This window comes from Podarcis cretensis, assembly GCF_951804945.1.
Source record: "Podarcis cretensis genome assembly, chromosome: 16".
In the NCBI taxonomy this organism is placed as follows: domain Eukaryota; kingdom Metazoa; phylum Chordata; class Lepidosauria; order Squamata; family Lacertidae; genus Podarcis; species Podarcis cretensis.
Genome location: NC_137186.1, coordinates 19869952 through 19882865, shown reverse-complemented (window position 1 = coordinate 19882865; position 12914 = coordinate 19869952). Strand labels below are relative to the sequence as shown.

General features: G+C 51.6%; 1 protein-coding gene across 1 annotated transcript in view; it reads left to right on the top strand.

Annotated features, from left to right (window-relative positions):
• Positions 1 to 12101, top strand: part of NCSTN (nicastrin) — a 29021-nt gene extending 16920 nt beyond the window's left edge. Inside the window, exons 10-17 of the mRNA XM_079956671.1 lie at positions 872 to 943; positions 1876 to 2051; positions 6411 to 6513; positions 6756 to 6851; positions 9110 to 9197; positions 9771 to 9916; positions 10378 to 10593; positions 11479 to 12101. Coding sequence (XP_079812797.1) covers positions 872 to 943; positions 1876 to 2051; positions 6411 to 6513; positions 6756 to 6851; positions 9110 to 9197; positions 9771 to 9916; positions 10378 to 10593; positions 11479 to 11601 — 1020 coding nt within the window. The 3' untranslated portion in view covers positions 11602 to 12101. The remainder of the gene's footprint in view (positions 1 to 871; positions 944 to 1875; positions 2052 to 6410; positions 6514 to 6755; positions 6852 to 9109; positions 9198 to 9770; positions 9917 to 10377; positions 10594 to 11478) is intronic.
• The last annotated feature ends 813 nt before the right edge of the window (positions 12102 to 12914 follow it).

Below are 12914 nucleotides of genomic sequence, written 5' to 3'. Positions count from 1 at the left end.
AGTCTGTCTTCATGCAGGCTGGAGTTCAGGTCCACCTGCCTGCAGGGGGCTTACTGTCAATCCCTGAAGCCCCCTGGCCCCATTCCCCCTTCTCCTCCAGCCCTCCCTCTCTTTCATTTGGCCCCGTGTTTCTCTCCATCTCTCAAATAACTGTTCATTGGTTATTTAAAGGCATGCAGGGGTCCCAGGGCATGTGTGAAGGGACATAATGCCGTAGTCTTGCAATGATGTACCTGTGTCCTGGGAGTGGCAGGATGGGAAGTCACTTGGGGACATGCACATCCCAGCTCGGCCGCCTTGCGTTCCAGCACAGAGGAAAGGCAGGATGCAAACAGTCCAGGTGGAAGGACAAGGCAACTGGGCTGAAGGCCATGTTGTTCTCGAGGCCAAAGTGACCACCTAAAGCAGGGCTGGCTTAACTAGGCTACTCCCTTTTTTAAAAAAATAGAAGCCTCCAAGCTCCACCAATGGGTATTTAAATTTGCGAAGCAAGAGTTTAAAGCCAGGAGCTCGGAACAGTTAAGGCATAATTAAGAAGTGTTCATTGATTCTGAGAGCTTTCTCTTGCTCAGTCCAGAGTGGCACTTAAGGGCCTCTAGTCCAAAATTCTTTGCAAACAGTGGTGCTAGATAAGCCGTTGAGAGTGGCCATTTGCTTCTCCCACTCTGGAGGGTAAAAAAACCAACTCTCTTTTCCTGCCCAGACAGCAAACCCTTGCCATTTGTATTTCCATCTGTTAGGCCCTGTTTCAGCTCCTGTTGGTCAGGCTTTCTTGGGGGGGGGGGGTTCTTTCTGCTTGCTTCCCAGACAGCCTAAGTTACCACTATACTGCTGCCACCAAGTGGGATGACGGGTGCTCCTTCTGTTGCAGGTTGCGCTGATGGATAACTTTGATCTGTGGATGCACACAGATCCTGTATCGCAGAAGAACCACTCTACAGAGGTAAGGGTGCAATATGCTCTTTTTTTGGTTCTCAGGTGGCGCTGAGGGGCAATTAAGCTGTGCAGGGTGGGGTGGGGACCTGCTTTGTTCTCCTGCCAGGCCACTGCCTTCCACAATCATCCCCAAAGCATTGCCTGCTTTGCTCTTGACGTCTGTGTGGCCATGTTGGTCAAAGGGCAAAAGCTCTGCCTCATGCTCTGGTTGTCTTTCCCCTCAGCTGCGGCTGTCTCCTTTTGTCTGGCCTCCCTCTGTCTTGCCTTCATCCCCCGCATGCCTGTCCATTGGTTCACCCCTCTCCGAACACCAGACATGCAACGCCCCTCCTTCTGGCTTCCTGCCTGTGCCTGAACCCAGCACAAGCACCTTGGTCCTTGCCTTCGGAGCCCGCTGTGGCCTTGCCCTGTTTGGCCTTTTACCCTTGGCACCCTGGAGGTCCCCTGTGTCTTCAAAAGACTCCACCCTTGTTCCCATGCCTCTGAGAACAGCTGCATGATGCCAAATCTCCCGTTTCCTTGTAATCCCTTTCCCCCCATGAAGCCTTAGACTTGGCCCACGTTCTGAAACAGAGTCTGTGCAATGGAACTGAATTGTGTCCTGTGTCCAAAGTTTGCATTGTAAGCCCATGCGGCAGGGACTTGTCCTTTTAGACCTGCGAGACCTCCAGTCATGCTATATAAATGACAGTTCCATCACGTCAACGTGTCTGGTTTTGCAGTTGCTAAATTGGGTGAGCGGAGGCCGTTCTCCAGTTCTAAGCTGCAGCAGACAGCTTGCGTTTGCTTTGCTGCTGCTGTTGTCAAGTCGGGTTTATTTATGTAGCCTTTTCCCTGCAAATGCTGCACCTCAAGTCGGGTTTGCAACAAATGCATCTTCATAACAATAAGGTGGTCTCAAAAAGGAATGTCGTCACCGGCCTCCTCCTTACTTCTTAGGAAAGCGTTCAGAACATGGTGCAGACCTTGAAAAACAGCAGCGGAAATACCAGCATCGCCATGCAAGTGATTGGCGCCTCCCAGCCCCTCCCTCCGTCCTCCTTCCAGCGATTCCTGCGGGCCAGGCAGATCCCTGGTGTGGTGCTGGCCGATCACCGCTCCACCTTCAGGAACCGGTAAGCGGCCCAATGAGCCCTGCCCTTCACATTGGCTGCAAACTGTTCATGTTGGGAGTGTTGGCTAGGGAATGTCTTAAAGAGAGTTGCGGCAGTTGCTGTGCGCAAGAGCTGCTTTCCTAAAGCTCTTCCTTCTCCCACCCTGGTGCATTCCCAACGAGTTTTGTAGCACTTCAGTTAGAATTCTGTTTGTCCAATTTGGTTTCCAGCCCTCCAGAAACCCCTGCTGCCTACTTCTCTTCACAGGCTGCCTTGCTGAAAACCCTCGGCAGCCTGGGAAACCTTCATTTCTTAATCTGGAGGCAGGGCCGTACCTTGGCAGCACCAAGGATGTAGGCTCAGGGTGTGTGCACAAAAATCACACCTCTCCACTCTGGTTCAGAGTAGCTAGAAGCCTGGCCTGCCCATCCATGTGTTCAGGTAGGTGGACCATGTGTAAGAGAAGGAAGGGAGGCAAAGCAGAACACACCGAACCCCATGGCTGCGAAGTCATCACTGACAGAGCGCAAAAGGCAACAAAAAGCAAACTTTCTGAGTTTCCAGTCCATGGCCTCTCCAAGCTTCAAAGGCACCAATACATCTTCTTTCCAGGGGCACAAGGGACGGGGGGCACCAATACAGCTGCTTGCCAAGGGTGCAAGGGAGCCTGGATACACCTTTGTCCGGAGGCCCTGGTCATGATGCTTCACACAGACTCCTAATTCTTCCTGCAAGCCATTCGCTTTTTCCAAAGAGTGGCCCATGGGCAGCCCAAAGGGCATTTTGCAATGCAGGCAGAATAGGAGTGTCTGTTTCTAGCTCGGGCTTGTTAGCCAGCTGCCACCTTTCATGGCTTTAGCCTTGCCGCAGTAGTATATCCTCTGGTAACCTCATGCCTGCAGTGTGCTATACTTGGGGCTGCCTCTGACAGTCCATAGGCTGCCTCTGGTGCGGAATGTGGCTGCCAGACTGTTGGCTGGTGCTGCAGAATGGAATCTTGTTCCATGGGAAGGGATGGTGCATCTCTGTGGATACCTGTGCTCTGCATGCAGAAGGCCACAGGTTGAACCTGCAGCATCTCCACGCTGCGAATATCCTCTGAAGAGTCTGTGTCAGCTGCCAATCAGGGTGAATAACACTGAGCTAGTGGACCAGTGGTCTGTTTCAATATAAAGCAGCTTCCTATATTCCAACGTTAATCACTAATACAAGCTGTACTGCCTGCCTCTTCACTACCAAACCCATTGTAAGGTGTTCACCATGGTGTATAAAGCCCTACAGGGCTTGTGATCCAAGTGTTTGAAAGAACGCCTCTCCCATTCCCTGTCAACCTTGGGCCTTAAGATCAGTGTAGGAAGCCCAGCTTGTAGTTCCATGGACTGCTCTGGTTAGCGATGCAGCAACACAAGAGCAGGGCCTTTTCTGTCACCACTCCCTCAGTTCATTTCCCCCACCTCCCAATTACAAGACTTCTAACATCACATGAAGGCATGTGCTTCCCCCGTTTCAGGCCTTGGGAGACAACTATCGAACGGATCTTTTAAAGCCAGATTAGTTATCGGTTTTATGTTACGTTGATATGTAGCCTATATGGCCATATATTATCTGTTTTTCAGCATCACAATATATCGCCCGTTAAACATCACAATAAACAAATATATCACGATGTCTGATATAAGGCATTGTAGAGGCATTGGCTGGCTTCACGGTTTCCCCTACATTGCGATTTTTGCATAGCACACAAACACACACACACACACACACACACACGCATAATGATTCGCAATATATTGCCAGATCAGTAATTATAAAGCCGATATTGCAATATGAAAATCAAACCGGTTTGGGATGATATATTGTTATATCGCTGAGCCCTCATAGCCTACTAATATCCTGTTGTGCACTGCTGTGAGAACCTTTCGGTTATAAATACAATAAATAATAACCCACCCAGTATAAAGCGGTGGACAGACTCCAGAATAAAGTTGAAGTTATTTATCAGGTTCTCAGGCAGAGCTGGGCCATAGTGTTCAAGATCCAAAAGAGAGATGTAATGTTAAACAAGAGAGTCTCTCCTTCCCTTTCTCTATCTTGAAACACCTCTTTTTCCCTACTAGTGAAAGTTGCAGACTTCTTTTTTAAAAAAATCCTGTGCCATAGGGCTGCATGGAAATGGGGCGAGATCCTGCCCATTGGTCAGCTCTGTTCTGCATAGCGGACTCACCTGCTGGGAAGCTGCACAGCTTCCAAACAGGTTGAAGAAGAGTCTTTGCAAAACCCTTTTCTGACAGTAGCCAGTAGAGGGGGTTATGGCCACCCCTTTGCACGAGGAGTGAGAGGGCTGGGGGTGGGCGAGGATGCTGGGAAGAGCATAGCAGTTGTGTTTTGGGGGAGGCAGAGGGAGCAGACGTGTGCTATGTAATTAAAGAGGCGCAGCGTAATTGTTCTGACAGCCACGAGAAATCCAGTTTTGTACCGCAATGTTTTCCTGCAGCTGGCTGGCAGCCAGAGGTTAGCAAACAGCAATTGAGCGTTCAGGGAGGGCCTCATCTGTTCTTCAACGACTGCTTTAAAACAAAAACAAACATGGGAAGGAGTGTGTTTGTGGTGGCCTGAGGAAATCCAGCTGTTGCAGGCACCGGGCTCTACCCTGGGCCCTTCAGCCTGTGCCGTGCGCACCCAAACGTATGGTTGCCATGTTCTTTCCCAACCCTTAACCAGAGACCCCGGGAAAGGAGGCAAAACCCTCCCCGTTTGGCTCCCAGTTCGTCACAAGAATGTAAGAAGAGCCTGCTGGATCTGGCCAAAGGGGGCCCATCTAGTCCAGCATCCTGTTCTCACAGTGGCCAACTAGATGCCTGTAGGAAACCTGCAAGCAGGACCTGAGCACCAGAGCTCTCTCCCCTCCTGTAGCTTCCAGTCGCTGGTATTCAGAAGCATTGCTGCTTCCAGTGGTGGAGGCAGAGCACAGCCATTGTGGCTAGTTGTCCTCCATGAATTTGCCCAATTCTCTTTTGATGCCATCCAAGTGGGTGTCCATCGCTGCCTACTGTGGCAGGGAGTTCCATAGCTTAACTATGTGCTGCATGAAGTAGGACTTCCCTTTATCGGTTGTGGATCTGGCAGGCTGGTCAGCAGCTTCTGCCCAGGTGTGTGTTGAACCCGCATGCAGTTTCTGCTACCACCTTGCCTTTGCTCTGCCTTGATGCCCTCCCTGAATCATCCATCCACTTTGCTCTTAAAGCCATGGAAGGTTGGCTGCATCCCCATGCCCAGAACCTGCCTCTCAGCGGGCCTGGTGCCATGGCAAAGGGACAAGGCAGGCAGCCTCCTAGCTGGGAATTTGTTCACTGAGCAGAAACTGTGCTCTCACAGCCTCCTTCAAAATGGGCAGAATGGTTGCAGAGAGGTGGTTCAACGGCTTAGGCAGTATGATGTGGCCCGGAGTGCTTTTGCAAGGCTTCAGTTGCTGAGCCCGTTTCTGAAGAGGCAGCAAATCTGGTCATTGTATTTCAGATTAGAATTGCAGAGATACAACTGGTTGGTTGGGTGGGTTGTATTTTGCAGGGTGTGTGTGTATGAGCACCCATAGCATGCCCCTTTTGCCAGCTTCAGGGATCTAAGTCAAGCCAAGATCATGGACTCCTCCTTTTCTTTTCTCTCCTCCCTCTTTTCTTTACCTCTGCTAAAGCTTATTATTTATATATTATTTGTGGCCCTCCAGCACAACCAACTACCCAGCTTCCTTTGCCCCACTCGGAAAGCGTCAGCCTTTCTGCTAGAACAGTTTCCCAAACTTGGGTCTCCATTTGTTTTTGGACTACAATTCCCATAATCCCTGACCACTGGTCCTGCTAGCTAAGGATGATGGGAGTTGTAATCCCAAAACAGGCCCAAGTTTGGGAAGCCCTGTGCTAGAGCGTTCTGCCAGCGGCCCTGTGCCTCTTCTTGTCGGCAGCTGACTCTGCCCACGTCCAGGTCTGGCCTCTTGAATTCATGCTATTTTGGGTAGTGGGGGTGGGTAGGAGCTGTTCCTTTTGCCCCACCCCCTGTGTTCTGGCCTTCGCCCTCTCAAGGTTTGCCGGCATCCTTAAGTAGGTTGGTGGAACTTCTTCAGAAGCATGTTCCCGGTGCGAGTTGCATGGACTTCTCTTCTCCCTCCCGCCCCTGCCAATAAACGGCCTTGAGCTCATCAAACAGGCAAAGCTGCAGAAGGGCCAAGTTAATTACAAAGCCTCATTAAACGCTTTGAGAAGGAAGGGGGCAGGAGGCTGGATTCCCCCCCCCTCCCCCAGGAGAAGCCTCCTGGCACCTGCTCCAGACACCGCCTGCTCTCGAGGGCCCCATTGTGCCCTCGCCAACCTGCCTTCTCTCTTCCAGCTACTACCAAAGCATCTACGACACATCGGAGAACATTCAGATGAACTACCCGGAGGGACTGAGCCCAGAGGAAATGCTGAATTATGTGACGGACACGGCTAAGGTTCAGTGTGCTGTGACGGGGCGGGAGGCGGGGAGCGGCTCCCATCTGTCCTTCCAAAGACTTGAGAAGGGGGAGGGAAGAGAGAGTCATCGTAACTTCGTATTGTCTTGAGCTCTCGGTGGTTGTCATAGAGACATGCCAACAGCGCACAGGCAGGAGGGTGGCTGGCCTGCGCGCCATGCATTCACCAAACTTGCCTGTCTCGTATTAACCTGGAGCCCCTCTTCCTCCCTTTCCTACAGTCCCTGGCAGATGTGGCCACTGTGGTTGCCCGCACACTCTACCAACTTGCAGGAGGAAGTGGCAACACCTCAACTGTTCGGGCAGATCCGGCAACGGTACGAGCAGACAGGGGTCCAGGGCCCTGGCACCAGGCCTGAGATCTGGCCTTTCCCCCCTTCTGTCTGTGTGTTTGTGTGCGCGTGTGCATGCATGCGTGTATGTGTGTCCCTCTCCATGTTGCATCAACAGAACATGCATTGCTTCATCTCCCTGAACCAGCCATCTTCACCACCACAATCACTTTTTTTTGGGGGGGGGGGGGTCCTTTCCCCTCATCCGGACTGAAGCCGTATGGATGGTGCTCTGACCACCAATGACTAGCACAGAGCAACCCCACGTTGTTCAGTTGCACCAATCAGTCTCATTTGGATGGAATGTGTGCTTTGTGGAATTTCTTCTGAAATTATTATTATTATTATTATTGTACCCTGCCCATCTGACTGAGTTGCTCCAGCCACTCTGGGCAGCTTCCAACGTACCGTATTTTTCGCCCCATAGGACACACCGCCCTATAGGACGCACCTAGTTTTTTGGGGGAGGAAATAAAGAAAAAATTTTATTTCCCCCCCAGGCACGGGGCTGGCGCAGGGGAAGCCCGAGCTTCCCCCGACCCCAGCCCCCAGAAGAGCCTGCTATCCGCAAGCCTAGGGAGCCACGCCGGTCTCCCCAGGATTGCGGACAGCTGTGCGAAGCCCGGGCACGCTGAGGCTTCCCAATGCAGGCAGCTCTGCGCAACCCTCCGGAGCCCGGCGCAGCTTGGCGCCGGGCTCCGGAGGGTCACGCAAAGCTGCGCGGACCCCGGGAGCACAGGCAGCTCTGTGCGACCCTACGGAGGCCAGCGCGGCTTGGCGCCGGGCTCCGGAGGGTCGCGCAAAGCTGCGCGGACCCCGGGAGGGCAGGCAGCTCTGCGCAACCCTCCGGAGGTCAGCGCGACTTGGCGCCGGGCTCCGGAGGGTCGCGCAGAGCTGCACGGAGCCCGGGAGCGCAGGCAGCTCTGCGCGACCCTTCGGAGGCCAGCACGGCTTGGCGCCGGGCTCCGGAGCGATGCGCACAGCTGCGCGGACCCCGGGAGGGCAGGCAGCTCTGTGCGACCCTCCGGAGGCCAGCGCGGCTTGGCACCGGCCTCCGGAGGGTTGCGCAGAGCTTCCTGAAGCCTGGAGAGCGAGAGCCTCTCGCTCCCCGGGCTTCAGCGAAAGCCTGTATTCGCCCCATAGGACGCACCCACATTTCCCCTTCATTTTTGGAGGGGAAAAAGTGCGTCCTATAGGGCGAAAAATACGGTATATAAAAAATATAATAAAACATTAGACATTAAAAGGCAGTCTTCACATGTCTTCTAAAGGTTATATAGTTACTCATCTCCTTGCCATCTGACGGGAGGGCGTTCCACAGGGCAGGTGCCACTACCGAGAAGGCCCTCTGCCTGGTTCCCTGTAGCTTCACTTCTCACAGTGAAGGAACCGCCTGGAGCCCTTCTGTGCTGGACCTCAGCGTCCGGGCTGAACAATGGGGATGGAGACGCTCCTTCAGTTAGTTAGGCAGGAAGGGGTCAGGTGCCTACATCTCCCCCTACCAAAAAAGATTCCCATCTCCATAATTTCTGAGCAGCCCCACCCTGCTGTTAGTCCATCAGGCAAGCATTGCCTTTCAAGCCTGCCTCTGCAGCCGTTGGGACAGGTTGGAAACATCCCTTTTGCTTTTTTCATGGGTGTTGTTGTTGTTTAGTCGTTTAGTCGTGTCCGACTCTTCGTGACCCCATGTACCAGAGAACGCCAGGCACTCCTGTCCTCCACTGCACCCCGCAGCTTGGTCAGACTCATGCTTGTAACCTCGAAAACACTATCCAACCATCTCATCCTCTGTCGCCCCCTTCTCCTTGTGCCCTCCATCTTTCCCAACATCAGGGTCTTCTCCAGGGAGTCTTCTCTTCTCATGAGGTGGCCAAAGTACTGGAGCCTCAGCTTCACAATCTGTCCTTCCAGTGAGCACTCAGGGCTGATTTCCTTCAGAATGGAGAGGTTTGATCTTCTTGCAGTCCATGGGACTCTCAAGAGTCTCCTCCAGCACCATAATTCATGGGTAGGCTTACTAAATTCCTCACCATTCTCCTCTACAGATATGAAGTACTGTAAGACAGCCTCCTTCCAGTTCTGTTTAGGCAAAAGGGCAGGTCCCCAATAACCACATGGTGAGCTTCCTGGCTGAACCCAGGTCTCCCAGTGAGCCAGCCCAGCCTTTTCTGTCTGCTTCTGAGTGGCCCCAACTCAGCGTTCTGCACTTGAGGCCCTTACTCAATGCTTCGTCCTCTTTCCAGGTCACACGCATGCTGTATGGCTTCCTGATCCAAGCAAACAACCCCTGGTTCCAGGCGATCATGAAAGCAGAGCTCAAAGCCATTCTGGGTAAAGTTGGTCTGGGTTGCACATGAAGTGAAGAGAAAAGTTTTTCCACCCTCGTAATACTAAAACTCGGCAGCACCCAATGAAGCTGCATGTTGGGAAGTTTAGGGTAAAATAAAGTAGTACTTCCACACAGTGCGGAGTTAAAAGTGTCGCTGGATTTAGCAATGGGCTCAGAAGGGATGTAGATGTATTCTTGGAGGGTGAGGCTATATGGGGCTGCTAGCCATGAAAACTGCATCCTGCCCTCAGGATCTGAATACCAGCGGCTGGGAATCACAGGTTATAAGAGTACTGTCATACTCAGGTCCTGCATGCAGGCTTTCCATAGGCATGTTGGATAGTTCTGTTGGTAGAGCATGCATCTCGGTTGTGGGTTTGAGCCCCACGTTGAGCAAAAGATTCCTGAGTTGCAAGGGGTTGGGCTAGATGACCCTTGTGGTCCCTTCCAACAGCCACAAGAATGGGATGCTGCGCTAGGTGGGCCTTTTGGGGTGGGCAATGCTGACTTCAGGGCCCGGTGCCTCTACCTGCCCAGCCCCTCTTGAAACCTTTCCCGCCCCAATTTCCTCCCAGGAAACGGACCACTCCAGTACTACATTGCTGTGAATAACCCTGTGAACTCCACCTACATTGTCCAGTACGTCTTGGCCAACCTCACAGGCACCCGGCAGGAGAACGCGACCAAAGAGCAGTGCCTGGAGCTCAACAAGAACTCCAAGGTGAGTTTGCTCATCCCACTCTTTTTCGAGATGCAACATATTATTCTGCTGCCTGCAGCACTTTTGATTATATGACTTTTGCATTTGTGTCTCACCCTTGTGGTTCAAGTTAACTGTATTGTTGATTTGCCTTGGGCTCTACTGAGGAGAAGTGGAATAAGAGCAATAAACACATGCATAGCAATAAACACATGTGGCCATCCCAAATCAGTAGGTTTGTAAGAACTCCTGTAAGCGACAAGCCCAGACATCAGGCTTCACTGAGAGCACATTTTGACCATTCCAACAACATCAAAAACCCACCTTGGGTCATAGCGAAAATGAAGTGTAGGAGGAGCTTCTTCAGAAAGTCCCAGACCCCCAGCTTCGCAGCAACACTCTTTGACAGTTTTAGGAGTCCACCTTTGGCTGGAACTTGCACCTGATTCTCTGCTTCCATTGCCCCTTTGTTCTCTCCACAGCTGTACGACTACTCTTGGGTGCAGGGTGCCCCGTACCCAAATGCCACATCCCCCCGACAGCCGTACTGTGTCATGTCAACGGTCCGCTTCAGCCAGGCTTCCTCCCCGGCATTTGAGCTCCAGCAGTGGGGCTCCACCGAGTACTCCACATGGACAGAGAGCCGCTGGAAGGAGCTCCATGCCCGGATCTTCCTCGTGGCCAGCAAGCAGCTTGAGGTGAGTCCTTGGGCCCAGCTGGAGGGCCTGGTAGCAAAGTGGTTCTTTGCTGAAGGTGCAGAAAGCAGAGCTTGGACCCAGACCTCTCTGGACATCTCAACAGTTTGGGGGCTCATGAGGCCTGAGCCCAGGTCCCATATCTGTGCAGAGGAGGTGGTGGCAGAGCAGAAAGTCAGGCTATGACTTCTCATATTAAAGGGATCTCTCGGGCAGGGAAGAGCAACTGCCAGTTAGAGTAGGATGGATGGACCAAAGTGTCATGAGTCCCAAAGAGGCATCGTGGAGCAGCTGGTCAAATCAGGATGGGGTGGGCAGTGGGAGCAGCCTGTTGAAGAGGCAACTAAGGCGGTTAAGGAGTAAACCCTACACAAATCCTAAGATGGTTAGATAGCGCCTTGTACGCCTCCTTCCAGCAACTCCTGCAGCCATGCTGATGCCAAATGTATTGCTCTGCTTTCCTTTGGACTACAAGAGTGAGACCTCCATACACACTGCCCATGCTTGCACCCCAGAGAGGTCATTTCAGAATTGCAAATGCAGCAACAGTGCAAATGCACTGTTGTCCTGCTGCCCCTCTGGCTACTGAGATTTCAGCAGGCATGCCCTCCTTTCAAGCCATGAAGACTAGCTTCTTCACTTAAAAAAAAATCACATCTGAGTCTTTTGGGGAATAAAATTCTGCTCTCCTGTGGAATTCCCTCTGTGAGTCGCCTCCCAATAGATTTACTCTCCTCGTGTCCCAAGAGGTGCACTCCCGATTTCAAAGATGCTCCACCCCTTCCAAAAATAAATAAATTCCAAGAGTTGCTTTTGGACTCCAGGGCTTTGGCCACAGCATTCTTTCTTCTAACAGCCGTTTGTTCTGCCTTCTCATTCTCTCCGCAGATCATCACGCTTATTGTGGGAATCGCTATTCTGATTGTCTCGTTCGTCGTCACCTACTTCATCAACGCCAAAGCAGATGTGCTTTTCACCAACCCAGGAGACTCTGGAGCCGTGGCGTATTGAACTCCTAGCACTCAAAGCCGGGCGAGACAGAGAACAAACTTTGGGATTGCTGGTAGAACAACACTGGAGCCTCTTCTTCCCTGATTGATGTGGATTGTGGCACTGAAAGGAATCTCACTTCTCTCCCCTCCCCACCGCCACCTCTCCCAAAACAATCTTGTACTGAAAGAAGATGCTGGCGATACAGAGATGATTTTTCTTCTTCTTCCTGCAGGGGAGATATTTGGCCAGATGTCTTTAAACTTCAGAGAAGATACCTTTCCTGCGAGGGCACCCGCTACACACTTCTGTGTGTAGAATAGGTGGTCAGATACAGGGGGAAATCTTCTCCAGGGTCTGTGCAGCCGAGAGGGCGTTCCTCAGTCTCTTTTGTTCTCCCTTTCCCCTTTTTATTATTTTAAAGATCCAGGTTACCTAAAAAGATATTCTCAAATCATTTGGTCTGTATGTGTATCAAGATGCAAATAAAAGAGGGAGATCAGGAGGCTGGAAAGGGGGAATTGGGTGTAAAATATTTCTTTTTTTAAAAAAAAAGAATTGGATTTTTTTTTTGTACATATTCTATAAATAGCTTGGTTTAATTAAAAAACAAATTGAGAATTAAATCAGTTGATCCCATTGGCTTTAATATCTTGCTTCCATGGATGACCAAGGGAATCAAAGGGTTTGTGCAGAGCAGGGAAAACGGTAGTCATCTATTTTGTGTGGTGTCTATAGAGATCTGTTGAACTGGAGGGTGCGTAGCCACCAAGGGATATTCTGAGATGACGACACTGCCTTGTGTAGGGGAAGGAAGGCTTGACCCAGGGCTGTGTGAAAGTGAAAACGAAAGGAAGCTTTGGCTTCCAGAATAACTCTGGTTGGATACTCACTTCTGGCTTAAACGAGAGCCATGTCACCTGAGGTCCAGTTACATAATCTGGTTGTAGTGACATGACCATCAATGAAAATGCAAAAGTGGTTCATCGTCTGCCAGAACGAATCTGTGTAAACTTGGCATTGCGCATAGATCAGCTCTGATGTCCCAAAGTTTCCCATGGTGCATGGTTGAACTTCAGGATCCTACGGATGGGAAGGGTTGCGGGGTGGGGGTTGTTTGCTGCAAAGTTGTATCCTCCACTCTGGCACGGTGATGCATCCCTGGAGTCAGTCCTGGGGTCAGGCCTTCAGCACCTGCAGCACATAGACGGCACCTTGACATGAGAAGCAGCCACAGGGGACAAAAAGAGGTGGCTTCACTCACCTACCTGCTAGGCAGAAGCAATTATGCAGCCTTTCCTGGTAGCAGGGCACGCTGGATTGTCTGGAAGCAA